The sequence below is a fragment of the Bacillus rossius genome, chromosome 1 (genome assembly GCF_032445375.1).
Source record: "Bacillus rossius redtenbacheri isolate Brsri chromosome 1, Brsri_v3, whole genome shotgun sequence".
Taxonomy (NCBI): domain Eukaryota; kingdom Metazoa; phylum Arthropoda; class Insecta; order Phasmatodea; family Bacillidae; genus Bacillus; species Bacillus rossius.
Genome location: NC_086330.1, coordinates 131,089,310 through 131,106,149, shown reverse-complemented (window position 1 = coordinate 131,106,149; position 16,840 = coordinate 131,089,310). Strand labels below are relative to the sequence as shown.

The window sequence follows — 16,840 nt, the reverse complement described above, 5'->3', positions numbered from 1 at the left end:
CTGTCTGTCTGTCTGTCTGTCTGTCTGTCTGTCTGTCTGTCTGTCTGTCTGTCTGTCTGTCTGTCTGTCTGTCTGTCTGTCTGTCTGTCTGTCTGTCTGTCTGTCTGTCTGTCTGTCTGTCTGTCTGTCTGTCTGTCTGTCTGTCTGTCTGTCTGTCTGTCTGTCTGTCTGTCTGTCTGTCTGTCTGTCTGTCTGTCTGTCTGTCTGTCTGTCTGTCTGTCTGTCTGTCTGTCTGTCTGTCTGTCTGTCTGTCTGTCTGTCTGTCTGTCTGTCTGTCTGTCTGTCTGTCTGTCTGTCTGTCTGTCTGTCTGTCTGTCTGTCTGTCTGTCTGTCTGTCTGTCTGTCTGTCTGTCTGTCTGTCTGTCTGTCTGTCTGTCTGTCTGTCTGTCTGTCTGTCTGTCTGTCTGTCTGTCTGTCTGTCTGTCTGTCTGTCTGTCTGTCTGTCTGTCTGTCTGTCTGTCTGTCTGTCTGTCTGTCTGTCTGTCTGTCTGTCTGTCTGTCTGTCTGTCTGTCTGTCTGTCTGTCTGTCTGTCTGTCTGTCTGTCTGTCTGTCTGTCTGTCTGTCTGTCTGTCTGTCTGTCTGTCTGTCTGTCTGTCTGTCTGTCTGTCTGTCTGTCTGTCTGTCTGTCTGTCTGTCTGTCTGTCTGTCTGTCTGTCTGTCTGTCTGTCTGTCTGTCTGTCTGTCTGTCTGTCTGTCTGTCTGTCTGTCTGTCTGTCTGTCTGTCTGTCTGTCTGTCTGTCTGTCTGTCTGTCTGTCTGTCTGTCTGTCTGTCTGTCTGTCTGTCTGTCTGTCTGTCTGTCTGTCTGTCTGTCTGTCTGTCTGTCTGTCTGTCTGTCTGTCTGTCTGTCTGTCTGTCTGTCTGTCTGTCTGTCTGTCTGTCTGTCTGTCTGTCTGTCTGTCTGTCTGTCTGTCTGTCTGTCTGTCTGTCTGTCTGTCTGTCTGTCTGTCTGTCTGTCTGTCTGTCTGTCTGTCTGTCTGTCTGTCTGTCTGTCTGTCTGTCTGTCTGTCTGTCTGTCTGTCTGTCTGTCTGTCTGTCTGTCTGTCTGTCTGTCTGTCTGTCTGTCTGTCTGTCTGTCTGTCTGTCTGTCTGTCTGTCTGTCTGTCTGTCTGTCTGTCTGTCTGTCTGTCTGTCTGTCTGTCTGTCTGTTAGTTTTATAGACATTCAATAGGTGTCTCGCTCTCTGAAGATCAATCTATGAATCGTTACAAATTTATTTCCTTTTTTTTTTATTTTTAATTAGATACAATATGATTTCACTAAAAATCAATTTCTACCCATTCCTATTTTCATTTCCACATTACGAAGTTTCACTTCTTCCACGCGGAGGGACTCCACGCAATATTTTTGCATACAATTAAAAACTATTTTTTAATGATGCCAAAGAAGTATAACTTCTCATGCGCGTACCTAAGTACACACACCCATTTTTATTTATTTAATTTATATATTTTTTCTCCCTACCTAGGGCATTCATAATTCTTTTAAATTTCACGTGTATGTTTTCAATGTCATTCGAGTTGAAAAATTTTTTTTTTTGTCAAATTGGTCATTATTTATACTTTGTTTCATTTTGGAAACATACGTATTTTAGGTATTATGACAAATAAAATAAATTAGTTTCACTAACATTCTTAGGTTTTTATTGTGTGGATAGTTTCAAGTTTAATATTATGTAGGTACATAAATTCTTAAACTTATAAATTTCTTCTAAATTTATTCATTCTATTTGTCAATATTGTTATTTTTTTACAGTACCTACTTATTTGAAAGGAGTTTGGTTTAGTGTTTATAATTTATCTGATGAGCGTCAAGAGTCTTAGGGCTGCTGAGACCGAAGACCAGAAATATTTATCAATTATGTAATATATTGTTGAAAAATTTGAATTTTACTATTTCAAGAAAGTTGATTTTTTTTATTAATTAGAATAGTTATGTGTAATTGCCATCTTCCTTTATTTCATATTAAACATTATGTTTGGTTGAGTGTGAGAATTTTATTTATGTATGTTTTAATTTCATTTAATTTTTTATATATATATTCTTACCTACCTACTTCTATTAAATTTCAGGCGGATGTTAACATTGTCATTCCAGTTGTATAATTTTTTTTGTCAAATTAGTTGTTATTTATACTTTTTGTTTCATTTTGGACTATGTTTTTTTTTTTTACTTAATTCAAAGATTTGTGGTGTGTACAGGGAGTGATATCTCTATTAATTTCTATACTCCTTTGGATAAGCGGAATATTGCCACCACAGTTTTACATATAAACAAATCCTACAAATGTTTTAAACATTATGACAAATAAAAAATAGTTTCACAAACATCCTTAGTTTTATTTTGTGTGTATAGTTTGAAGTTTAATATTATGTATGTACATAAATTCTTAAACATACAGTTATTTATTAATTTATTTAGATAATTATTAATAGGTAGGTAATAAGCTTTCTATTTGTCAATATTGTTATTATGGTAGATAGGAGTACAGTAAATGCCCACATTCTTATATTCCTTTATATCTCTTTCGAGATGGAGTGTTCCAAACCATTCGAGGTCCTGAACATCCACTTTCCGCAAAAGTGAAAGCCCCAAAATTTCGAAATATAAGAATATATATAATTGTATGTTGCCATGTATGACGTCGATAAACTCTTACACCGTTTGACCGATCCCCATGAAAGTTGGCACATCGAAGTGTTTTTATCATGGAGAAGATTTTTATACTAACCATTTTTTTTGTAACTCGCCGGTAGATGGCGCTGTAGCGCATCAACTTCTAAACCTTTCAACCGATCGCCATAGGTAAACAGAAAACCATAGGTCACAGATACACAAACAGTAATTATGTGTCATTTCTTAATGTCCACCACACTGGACATATCACTATCCATTTTGCTGTAACTCGCGGACAATATATCACCCGGTGTTCAGCCCGGGCAAAGCCGGGTACTGCAGCTAGTTTAACATATTTAGGATTAATTTACAACTATTTCTTTAAGATCTAGGTACATACATTTTCTATTGCTTAAAATTATTTTTCTGTTGGCCTATAACATATTGTGAAGTTAGAATGGATGAATTTAAAGTCCTAAACCTAGTTACAGTTTTGGGGTGTACATCTGTTAGATGTTTTTTTATTTTTGATGGAATACACGAAAATGAGCGTGGAGCTATTGGCTTGACACCAAGGTGTTGTGTTATGTCGTTCCAGGCATAAGCTGCCCCAGAGGAGCTCGCCCGGGCCCCGGCAATGTGGGCACGATGGAGGGGGAACCTTTTGGTGAAGAAGCATTAGCATTCACGAAAGACAAGTGCCTGCAGAGGGAAGTGGAGATACACGTGGAATCCATGGACAAGGCTGGCAACTTCATTGGGTGGCTGTGGGTGGATGGCACCAACCTCTCCGTTGCCTTGGTCGAGGAAGGTTACGCAACTGTTCACTTCTCTGCAGAGCGCTCTGACTACTACCGCGCTCTCACAGTTGCAGAGGATTCTGCTAAAGCGAAGAAGTTGAGGGTAGGTCAGCCCTGTAGCTTGTGTGATGGTTATAAGCCTATAAATATTTGAAATAGACATACATACTTGTTTCTATGGATTACAGGATTAGTGATTTAGTGACAATAAAATTACTGGGCCAGTTAAGCTACAGTGTCATTCTGGTGGCTTTGGGTGGGGGTTGGAAAAATTAGCATCTCTTTGTAGATGGTATTTTTTGTTAATAATATTTTTTGCTAATTTACACTTTAGATGCTATTCTTTTGCTAATTTACACGTTAGATGCTATTCTTTTGCTAATTTACACTTTAGATGCTATTTTAGCTAAATTTCACAACAAAAACTTCTTTATAAATGTTACATTTCTGCTACAATTATTTTGATAGTTTTGAAAATCATTGTACAAAATGTATATTCTTAGACTTAGAAAGAAACAACCCTTCGTGTAGACTTTCATTTACCTGACTCACCTCATATTGATACTTTCTGTTTGTCTTGGAAATATGGGCATATGTAATTATTAATAAATTAAATTATTTAATTATGTTTGCCACTTATGATATATCAACAATTAAATTAATAAAAAAAATTCTCCACCAACTTTGCCACAGATTTTCTCGTCTCACAGACCAAAGGTGTATGCTAATAAGATGAAAACAAATAGGCTGCAGTTTCTTGATTTTTGCTTTAGCTGGAGTTAGAAGTAAACCACAGCAGTTCTACAGTGTACCGGTGCAGTGGTACAGAGCTGTTGAAATTTTATTACCGTTGGTTTGTTAACGTTTTGCCGAGACCATCACTAGGTGACCTGCAGCTTCTGTTTTCGTGTTTACAATTAACAAAACAATAACTGTTATATGTTTTTGTGTGTTATATATTATTCACCACAAAATAAGACATTACCCTTGAAATTTTTCAAAAACAAACTTTTAATTTTGGTTTTTGAAGACCGTTTTGTAACTGCTGTTTGAGATTGGCCGGAGTTTCTCAGTGGCGCGGCCGTTTTGAACCTTTGTGGTTTGAGGTGTCCAGCACTGAGGATTCTGGGAAAATGAAGGTTTTTGATATCCAGCTCGTGAATATTGGGATTCTCCATTGGAACTTGTCCCAGAGAAACAAATGTGGTTTAAAATCCATGTGCGGGCATAAATTATATGTGCACAACATGTATGCACCGTGTGGCCTACCTGATTCACCAGATTTGTGACGTGAATCGCAGCAGAGGCGTAATTTGCATAATAATAATGTGCCCATGTCAACGATATTAAGGTATGCATTGTTGACCCATAGTAACTGATGCAACACATGATAACATTATTTATTTAATCCCTGACTGACTTAAAAGTAAAATAACGCACATTTTTACTAGTGTTATTTAAAATACAATAATAACCAGGTCCATTATTCTAGAGAGGATTTTTTTTTGCTCCTGACCTGAATAGCTAGCAAATAAAATAAAAAAAATCATTATCATTAATTGTGAACATTGAATGAACTGTTGCACAGTCGTGTTCATCATATCTGGCAACGCTAGATTTAGGAAATTTTCTTACATTTTATTGGACAAAGTGTTGGAGTGATTTTTAGTTTATCTGTGGAATAATAATTTGGTGTGTCGTAAAAATATAATAAATTCTATTTGTTTCTTGTAAACGTAATTAGTTCAATACAGCCAGGTTTTTGTTGTTTATCTATTTTTCACTTGGACAGGTTATATCTTCTTTTGTGTTGTGTTTATTCACCACTGCATAACCACAGAGAATCTTTCAAACCAGTAATTATCACTTAGTTATTGAGAGTGTATATGTAATAGCAATTAATTTAATAATAATATATACATACACACACTTAAAAACACTCTGAAATACTCTGACACAGTAAAACACACACTCTCTCAAACACACACTCTCAAACAAAAGTTCAAAACACACACACACACACACCAACACACCAACACACACACACCAACACACACACACACACACCAACACACACTTAAACACAATTTCAAAACATTCAAACACACACTGAAGAGAAACACACACTTTCAAAACACATAAACACAGTCAGAACATACTATCATAACAACACACCAAACACTCAAACACTCTCAAAACACACACACACAATGCACACACACACACACACACACTATGCACATGCACACACACTATGCACACACACACACTCTATGCACACACACACTATGCACACACACACTCTATGCACACACACTCTCTCTACACACACAAGCACACACACACTCAATCACACACGAACATACACTCAAACCCAAAATTCAGCAGGTACTTTGCATTCTTCCAAATGTTTCACTTTAACCAAGTGGTGATTTTCGGGCAATTGTTCTCTACACTAGTTTTCGTGACCAGCATGCTTTGTGATATTGTCATGTGTCTGTGATGCAGCCAAGCTACATGCATTCAAAATATAACCCAACACAATTAATCCATTTGATTTCTGAATTGTTCTATGAATTAAACCTGTGATTTAGTGTTTGCTAGCAAATTACACTGCCAATTAAAAAAAAAAGTATTTTCATTATTTTTGTGGTTTTAATCATTTACATTATTTTATTTAGGTGCCATTATCATGTCATTAAATGTAATGCAATACTTTCCCTCAAATTACATTGTAGAAATTACTGTGTTAAATTGGTCAATTGTCCCACGTGTATAATTGTTGCACAGTTATTTCTTTTCGCAATATGTTGAGAAAAAAAATTCTCATATCAAAATCACATGATGTTTTTGTTCCTGCTGTTAGATTCTGAGCACTTTGTGTAGGTAGTAAACATGACCTTGCCAAATATCACAGGACAAAGTACCATGCAACAGCAATCGGTTTTTAAAGTTGCTGTCAGGCAGTGTAGTAGTTTTTATGGGAAAATACAATATTTACAATTACAGTAAGTTTCTTTTAAGATCTCCTGATGTAATACGATTTCCCATCCAATACGGTCAAATGTTTGTGTGTCTCCATTTTCTCCATAGAATATATAATATTTTTTTCCCCATGTAAATTTCTTTTCCAGTGTAAAACGCTGTATTTTAAAGTAGAAATACATTATTCGTTGGGATATTAACTGCTTACTTATTAAATTAACGAAATTGTGAAGTTGTCCGACGTATAAAATTTCTTTTAAAGACATTTTCAAACCTTATCAACTTTATTTGTTCATCACCGCTGTGTAGCGCATATCAAATTATAGCCAGCACTAGTTGGTAACATTCATGTTTGGTTACATTGACGCCTGTTTAGATTGCGTGCATGTAGTCGAATATAGATATTGATAGCTTGCAGAATGCCTGTAGTGCCTGCACTCTGTCTCGTGCCGAGTACATAAATACATTTGATAGCCCGCACTCTTTCGTAGTTAGTGTGCACTACGATAGTTCTGGCTCACGTTCAGTCACAATTTTTGTTTTTCTATTTTAATTTGAACAAGATATGTTTTGTTGCATGAATAATTAATTTAAATTGTTTGGCGTGCTTTTGTATACTCATTTTTTAACTCTACGTACTTTCCATGTAACATGTTTTGTTTGTTTGAAAAACTTAACACTAACAAAAATGCTTTTCTTGCATAAAAATCGCATCCCTACTTTTCAAACTTGATTTTAGCATAAAATGTGCGACGATTGTGATGAAACACAGTACTTTCTTCCTGCTATTCATGCCTTGTATACAACGTAAAAACTTGTTTTTATTTAGGTAAGGCTCATTTTAATACGTTCTCGCCCAATATAATTTTCCATCAAATACAATCAGATGTTTCTGTCCTACAATTTTCTCCAAAAGACATACAGTTAATATTTTTCATGTTGAAGCTACCCAATAACTTTGTTTCCTGAATAAAACATTTTTAAAACAATTTTTAAATCCTTTATTTGTTAGGAAATTACTGTTTACTTATTTACTGAACAGGAATATGAAATTGTCTAATGTGTAAATTCTCTTTCAAACATTTTTTCACTTAGCTGTTCCATCACTGCTGTGTAGCATGTATGAAAATGCAGCCAGCGCTGTTTGGCATCATGTTTGGTTAGGTTGATGCCTGTTCAGATGCGCACACATAGTTAAGTATGAATATCTATATCTCCCTGTTTGCATTCAGCATATGCACTCTGTCTTGTACACAGTAAACTTTTTTGATAGCCTGCACTCTGTGGTTATTAGTGTTTACTACGACAATAGTTATGGATAAACTATGTTATTTTCATCTCACATTTGGGTCATGGTTTAGTTGTCGGTCTAAGTTGATACAAAATAATACTTTTTTTTTGTAATATTTATTTACTAGTTATATGAGGTCAATAAAAATTAAGATTAAATGTAAAAAATTAATATTAGTTTATGTAAGTTCTCTTTTATAAACTATTTAAACACCTTAATTTTTTGTATGATTTATTCAATTTCATGATACAATTAAGAATTAATTTATTCAATGATAAATTAGAACTTTTTGTTGTTTTATGTAATGTATTTTGGGGCATGGCCTAAGTATTGATTGTATATTATTGGACATAAACAAATTTTCTTTTAGTTTAAAGTTAAAGTATTTGTTGCTGAAGGAATACATACAGGAAATGAAGTACATGAGTATTAGATGAGTTCTAGAGTTTTTCCTCAAGTAAAACTTTCCACAATTTACCCATTTTTCTTTGTTCCACCTAAAAAGTGTAAATAAGGGTTTTTTATGTAATTTGAGACTCGATTCAACATTTCTAATTGAATATTTTTTAAAAATTACTTATTACCAATGTTTACACCAAGTTAAGATGATTTATGAATATATTTAGAGCTGTTTTCAGCAACTTTATACATACATTCTTTTTTTATATAAGTAACAAATAATCTGTGATTATGATTTAACATAATTTATATTAGTGATAGGTTGGTCTCGGGTTCGTTGTTCCCTGGTTCTCGGTAAATTAACCGGCACAGCAAACCATAAATATAATCCTAGGGTACCACTGAAATCTTAACAGTGAAACCTCTCTAGTGAACTGAAAATACATTAGACTTTCAGTAAAATGCCAGTAAAAAGCTGTTGTAGTAGGACATAAATTTTGGTTGAACCATGTACATGTTCTTTCTAACTTCCCTTTAAGCACCTTGAGACTGAAAAAAAAAAGTTTTTTAAACCTTGGGAAAATTGCTGGGGTTCATCTGTGAGCCTTCTCCCTCCCCTTCTTCCTTCAACCCCTTTGGGCAACCCCTTTGCGCTAGCCCACCCAGATGGAGAGATAGATACTGGCTGCGCTGGGAGGGTGTGTTGAAAGGTAAACAAAGTTCTTTATCCCCCCCCCCCCCCCCAATTTTTGTCCCTCTTTTCACTAGGAGGCAGATACCATCATTTTAATTAAAAGTAGATCTATGGAAAAATAAAATATCTTACAAAATATAAAATTAAAACTATCATACTGTTCATGAACTGTAGGTGTTTGCTACCACTATTTCAGCCCTATAACTCAACATGGTATGTTTATGTGTTAATATATTTTTTTAAATGACTTTTTTTAACTTTGGTTTTACAATATATTGTACAATACATTACTTGCAATTGCTTTGGTGTGCTGCTACTGCTATAATGGTTTTTAGTTTTTATTATTTATTTTTTATAGTTTACTTAATTACTTGTAAAAAGATTTTCAATTTTTCTTAAGAAATTTTTATATGTGCATAAATGATATATTGATTTAACTAAAAAAACTGTTATATGTACTATTACATTTTGCTCCACCACAGGATGTAAGTTTTATGCTAATGAAGACACCTATTGAACATGAAGCACTTGTGATACTTAGGTGTAGGTGACTGGTTTGTGGTGGAATTATGGAAAAATGGGTCAACGTGAAGTCATGTTGATCAAATAAACAGGACTTCTGTATTTTTGGTGTGACTGGAAATGGTTTGGTGTTTAACATACTCATAAATTTCATTCCTATTGCTCTGATCTTCCCAGCATCTCTCTTATCTACGTACACGTCTTTGCACCATGAGTGACTGGGGGCACAAAGTAGTTATTGTACAACACTCGTTTGCATTTTAATGGCACCTCCCTCTTCCATACCAAATCTCTCACACACCTGTAGAATGCTTCCCCTTGTCCTCGCCTTACAATTTCCACCTTGTTTTGCCCCCTCCCTACATTACACTTTCCTTCTCTAGTCTTACTTTCCACTCTCTTCATTATTTTCTCCATCATTGTAATAAATAACAATGGAGACAATGCATTACCTTGCTTCACTCTGTTGGCTTGTTTAAATCACTTTGTCATCCGTCTTCCAGTTCTCACACTGCTACTGTTTCCCTAATACATACGCTTCCCTCTACTTATTAACTCTACTTATAACTACTTATAACTACTTGCTACTAATACTACTAATAACTACTTATTAATCCCAGCTTCTTCCATAGCCTGCCAAACACACTGTCTTTTCACACTGTCGTGTCTTCTCTACATGCAGGAATATCATTACTAGATCTTTCCCAAATTCGTATCTTCTCTCCATAAGTTGTCATATGGCAAAAATCAGATCTGTGGAAGACCTTCCATCTCTAAATCCATGCTGCTCATGCCATTTGCCTGCCTACCTTTCCTTAACTTCTTTTCCAAGATCTCATACACTTATCACAATGGCACATCAAAGTGATCCCCCTATAATTCTTACAATTTCCCCCATCTCCTTTCTTAAACACTGTCACTCTTACCCCTTTACTTCATTCCTCTGGTATGCAGTTTTCTTTTCAAATTCACCTCATCACTCCATACAGCCAATGAAAAATAGTACCAGATCATGCTGAAGGATTGCAGATTATAAAATATGAATGATTTTTATTCTCAACGAAACATAAGCTACCTTGTTACATGGGGAAATTTTAAAGGGGACTGTAATATCTGGGTTCCATTGTATTCTAGGGTTCATGTTCCAGAACAGGCAAATACAAGGTTTTTTATGTTTTTAGAGGTGGAAGGATTATGTGGAGAACCACGAAGAAGAGGAGAAGAAGGTGGAGGAGGACAAGGTGGTGGAGCGGAAAGTGGACTACAGAAAGGTGATGGTGATCGAGACAACGCCTGAGCTTCACTTCTATGCCCAACTGGTGGAGCAGGGCTCCAAACTAGTGGCTCTGATGAACAACCTCCAGCAAGAATTTACTACCAACCCGCCCCTGGCCGGGGCGTACACACCAAAGTGAGTGTCTTGTCATCATTATGCTGTTCAGACAATACTTAAGTCATGCCTTGCAGAATGAAATTGTGTAACTACAGTGAATTCTCTCTTCAATGTCACCCTCTTATACATACAATTTGATATAATGTATAAAAATGTCGGTCCCTTGAATTTAATGCGTAAAACATTGGGTATATTATCATATAATGTAGGGATTTTGTCGTTTTTCCTCATATTACTTCAGTAGAACAATTTATCAACTTTTTTAATACGTGAACGTAAATGGTTTAATATTGTTACTTATTTAAAATTTAAACGTACATTTCAAACTTGTTATTTAGTTAAAAAAGTAGAGGTACCATCAGCATATGCATAAACTACTTTATGAAGTTACAGGAAGAGTTACTAACCCAAAGACGCCAACCTGGTTTCATCCGTCTTTAGGCCATTGATTTCTTCAAACTATGTCTTAAAAATTATAAACAAATAAAATATTTGTATTTCACTTTTAAAAATATTACACTAGGTTTGTTATGTCTTTAGAGAGAGAGAATTACTAGAATATTCAATTATGGTTTTAATCATGGGGGATTTTTATACTTATTTTTCTCTCTTTTAGTTCCTATCTATTCACGATGTCTTTCTTCTATGATAATGGCAGCCATGTTATTTATCATTTACTAAAGACAACCTTAACATAACCAAACAGCAGGCCAACTTTTAAACAGTGCAGTGAAAAAAAAAATTTAAATACAAAAATAAATTCATCACTACCTTAGCAGTACTACACCATCAAACTGTTCAAATTGTTTGTAAATGGCATAATTTTTATGTAAAACTTTTACCTGAAACAACTTTGATAGGATGAGGCATTGCTGCAGGGGGAAGAAAAAAAAAGGGGGGTAATATAAAAAATAATTATTTCTTTACCATTAACACTATCTGATTCATTTTAGTTTATTGTAAAACAATGAATTATTATGTACAACTTCCAGCTGAGAGATCTTTTTATATGACCTACCATTACTTCAAAGGGTGGAATAAACGGGGTTAAATGACAAAATGTTCGTAACTCTCTTAGTAGGCAACCTATCAAATCAGTTCAAATTGTTTGTAAACCCTACAAATATTATCACAAACTTTTGCCTGAAACAATTTCTGATACAACCAGGCATGGTCGGGCAGAGAAATTTGACTTCGGGCGGGCTCGGGCGGGTAATTGTCCAAAATTTTCGGGCTCGGGCAATCTCGGTCGGGCATCAAAATCAGTTAATGAAATAAATTTTGAACATAAAATAGTGGTACTTAAGTTTGCATTGACAAACCTGAACTGTTTTTATTTATTTACTATACCGCATGAAAGTTAAACATTAAACTAAAAAATAGAGTGCATATTAATCTTGGAAATATGTAAAGTGCTTATTAACTAAATTGTGTTTGGGTAGCTGCTTGAAGGTTCATTGTCACTGCTGATTGTTTGACCTACACTTCCACTGGTATCCATTTTGGTAAAATAATGACATGAATTAAATAGAAACAATTCACAAACACTTTCTGCAAATGCCACGCAACTACAATGTGTGTAATAAAAGTCAGCTTATAATCCTTCTCGCACACAGCAAGCAGCTCCACCGGCCATAAACACTAATTTGTGACTATTGAGCAGTGAGCATCCGCCGTGCGTACGCGCGCGCGCGTGTGTGTGTGTGTGTGTGTGTGTGTGTGTGTGTGAGTGAGAGGCGGGCGACCAGCTGCATCGTTAGTCAGCCAGCGAGAGTAACGGTAAATGTTGACCTTGACCACTTCCACTTGCTGCAGGGCTCACTCTCTTATATCTGTCTCCCCCTCCCACAAACACACTTGCTGACCGGGCACCTTCTTTATCTTATCTCTCACGCACACTCACTTCACCGGCACGCCGGGACGGCGGCGGCGTGGCATGTTCCTGCAGCTGCCGCGCGTTCCAAAAAAAAGAAGCTTTGTTTACTTGCGCCGTGCGGTATTGCCGTTTTCCAAGGTGCCCAATATTTTCGGGCACTGAAATACCCGCCCGGAATTTCGGGTATACTTGATACCCGAAACACTGCCCGAAATTTCGGGTACCCGACCATCCCTAGATACAACCAATCATTGCAAAGGGTGAATAAAAACTGGTTAAAATACATAAATAAATTCATAACTTCCTTAGTAGGCTCACTATCAAATACATTCAAATTGTTTGTAAATCTTAATAATTTTTTTATCTTAATCTTTTGTCTGAAACAATTTTTGATAATACAAACCATTATTGCATGGGGTTGAAAAAACATAGAGTTGGAATAAAAAAATAAATAAAACTTTCCTTCCATGTACACTATCAAAACCATTCTTATTTTTGTTTAACTTTTTAAATACTTTCTAAAACTTAAGTTAAAATAAATTTTTATCCAACCAACCGTTACTGAAAGGGGCAGAAATGACAAAGTTTGAAAGTAAAAAGAAAATACTTTTTTTTTTAAAAAATAAATATACTATCAAATCCATTATAATATATTGTATAATAGGCCAGTAGCGTTAAACATCCAGTTCGGAAATAATTCCTACAAAAGGTTTTTTTGTTTCAATGGCTTCATTTGTGACCCAATATGACTCTCCTAAGTTTTCCCCCTCGGGGGAGTTGTGGAAAAGTGGTGGGGGGTAAAAATGTACCCCCAAAAGGGGTGTTTTTACGGTTTTTTGCTTTTATCTCCCACACTAAACAAAATATTTGAAAAGTACATTTCGTAAGAGTTATAGAGCATTAATCTCTGCGTTGAATGCTACCAAGAACAATTTTTTTGGACAATTCGTTACCAAACTACAGCAGCTGAAAGTTTGACCAATTTTCAATATCAGTGTAAATGGTTGGTTTTAACTACAGCTTTTAGACGATGTCTTATTCAAAAATGAAAAATTAGCTTATTGGCCCAACTGTCAACATTAATTACAATGGATGTTTTAACTTCAGGTACAGAATTTGGTCACAAACAGGATAACAGTAATATACTATACAAAATTAGTATATATATATTAACATGAAAAATTGTCACTAAATTAAAACAAATATACATAATGGGTGAATATAAGATTTAAATAATAGACGTGCTGAAATAAAATTAAAGTCTTCGACGTTTCTCTGCCGTTGGACCACTGGGCTCAACATTTTGGTCGATGTCTGACACTTCTGATTCATTGTCAGTCAAAATTTCGAGGTCTCCATACACATCTTCTTTGGCATCTTCCAATAATTCTACCAGTAAGAGGGCGTTTGTGCATGAGGTCCCCTTGCAACTGGCACAAATTATCGAACATTTCAAACCTGCCTTCCTGCAGCCGCAAGCACCTGCACACCCTTTGCTACACATGCAAGAAATCTTCATCAGAAGCGACTGTGGAGCTGGTTCCTTGGAGGTAAGAACAGGGGCAAGTCCAAAGTTGGACTGCTGCCATCCCCACTGGAGCGGATCCATCTGGTTCCCTAATCACATTTGAACTTGGAGGTAGGTTCTGAAGCAATGTTGGCGAGCTGCTTCCGTGGTTGGTGGTAGGGAAGCCAAATTGAATTTAGATTTTATGAGGGATTTGGCAATCAGGTCAAACCGCACCTTGTCCAGATTGTCCTCTTTTCTACTGCCATAGAGGGTGGTCAAAAATCGTTGCCCAGCTTCTGCAATTGCTTGAGGTTGTGAATCGTGATCAAAGAAGGGTTTGATGTCCTCTAAACGGTGCTCATTCTTGGCCACATGTTTCACTATTTTCTTCTTGCACAGATTGTAAAATGAAGAAGTAGTGTCGTAACCACTAATGGCATGGAGGAAAATGAGGACCTTTTTCAGGGCGTCGGCGAGTTTACAACTCTGGTGGGTGAATATTTTTTTTGGTGTTGTTCCTCTTCCTGGTTTGAGGTAATAAATGTTAGTCGATAGTGTGGCTAGAGCAGTGAGGATGACCAACAAATCCGTATCCTCACCGACTAGAGCAACCTTCTCATGACTATGGACAACTTCGATGGCTGTGGTGACGATCATGTGGTCTGCATCCTCACGAGCTTGCTTGACTGATATGCCTTCACTTTCCAGCATCTCGGTAAGCAAGCTGATGAGTCGCTCCTTGTTCCTGTCATTTCAAAGAAATTGCTCCTGGGTCATCGTCACCACCATTGACTTTGTGAAGATGACCTCAGGAGCAATGTGCCTCTTCATTCTGCGGAGCTGCTCGGCAGATTTGATGCTTTTGGTACGCAGGTCTTTGGGGTAGCCATCAAAAACCACAGTGGTAGCTTTTCTGTTGTAGTGGCGTTTCAAGTAATCAACATACTTGTTGATAATACATTGAAAGGCATCGCCATTCTTCCATACAACTCGGTGTAATAAAAATCCTCCATCACTGACGTGAGCTGCTCCATCGAGGTTAACTTCTCATACAGGATAAAAAAAGTCATAAAGTACAGACTTAGGTGCCTTCGTCATTCCAACCTCATCGAATAGAGACAGGGGATATGGTGCCAGCTCGTATTGGAAGAATTCCCTTAGCTCTTCATCAGATTTCTTGAGGAGTGCGATATGGTGAAATATTGTCTCAGGATTGACTGGTACATCCTCCCCATGAATGGTAAACTTTGACTTGAAACCTTGAATGTTCATGACACGATTCTTTCTGACAAACTTGATTTGGTCAAAGTTTTGTCCCACCAAGGTAAGCATTGACGAATTCCCAATTTCAAAGGCTCTGTGACAGTTTATTGATTCATCTCCCATGACACCTGTACTGATGGACATCATGAAGTCGCTTGCTGGAAAAGGATTGTGAGATTGAAACCACTCCACAAACTTCTGTACATCTCCATTATCACGCTGGACTCTAGCATCTCTGGCATCAACATGCTGCTCTGAGGTGGTGAATGAAACCCTGCTAAAATCCTCGACCTGTTGTGCCACTGTTGTAACTATTGGCATGGTGACTGTCCATCTGCTGAGAGTACTATCTGAAACACCACGACCATGACTAAGCCCTCCTCTACTTTTTAATGAGCGCATGAGGGTCTGCTCAATGGTTATGTCTGACCAAATCCCACTCCAAAATTTATCAGATCTTCTGATTGTAAACCATCCATTCAGCACAAACCTCTCATACTCTTTTTGAGATAGTTTCTCTTGTAGGTCCATCATGTCTTGCAGATAGAGCTGCGCTGACTTAGCATACAAAAAATGCCCACTTGCATGGAAATAGGGCAACAACTTCTTCACAGTACTTAGATGCAGCTCCCAGTCACCAGTCCTCTCTGCCTGTATGAACTGCTACATGAGGGTGGTCATTTTGAAGTAGCTTGGCAGTGGGACCATTATCCTCCAGTTCTTCTAGTTTCTCAGTGAACAGCTGCTTCAAATATTCGTGATCAAGTTCTTCCAAGGGAGTCTTTGAATGGGAAGGTTCTTCTGAGTCCTCATTACCCCTCATTTTCGTAAGGATGACATTTGCAAGAGCCAAATTGGTGCTAGTGTTAAGGTCGAGTTGTGAGCAGGGATTTTTATTTCGGCGGTTGATACCGTGTAGGAATTTTTTGTTTGGCAGTTAGTGCCGTGACTGTTGTTAGATTGTTACCAATCTAATTCATGCCTTTATGTGTTTGCTTCAAGTGTAGTTGAAACCGACCATTTCTGCTATTGTTGAAAACTTGTCCAACGTTAACCTGCTGTAGTTTGATAACACGTTGGCCGAAAAATTCGCTCTTGATCCCATTCGACGCAAAATTTAATTCTTAAAATTTTTTTATGTAAAATAACTGTTTGATAAAAATGTTAATTCGAAGATATTTAAGAAAAACTGATATTAAAACGAAAATTATTCGTAAAATTAACAAATTGATATGGCTTTCACCTTTTGTAATTTAGCAACGGGTGGTCCAAAAAAATTTTTTCTGGTTTTATTCTACACCGAATTTAATGCTCTAAAACTTTTATAAAAGGTACTTTTTCAAAATTTTGTTAAGTTCAGGAGATACAAGTGAAAAACTGCAAAAGTATCCCTTTTGGGGGTATATTTTCACCTCCCACCACTTTTCCACAACTCCCCCGAGGGGGAAAACATAGGAGAGTCATATTGGACCATAAATGAAGCCATTGACGC

The 16,840-nt window shown here is 36.6% G+C and overlaps 1 protein-coding gene across 1 annotated transcript in view; it reads left to right on the top strand.

Moving 5' to 3' along the window:
* The window catches only part of LOC134546147 (staphylococcal nuclease domain-containing protein 1), a 114,191-nt gene that overhangs the window by 79,555 nt on the left and 17,796 nt on the right, over nt 1–16,840 (top strand). Inside the window, exons 12-13 of the mRNA XM_063388702.1 lie at nt 3,214–3,518; nt 10,488–10,717. Of these exons, the coding sequence (XP_063244772.1) occupies nt 3,214–3,518; nt 10,488–10,717 (535 nt within the window). The remainder of the gene's footprint in view (nt 1–3,213; nt 3,519–10,487; nt 10,718–16,840) is intronic.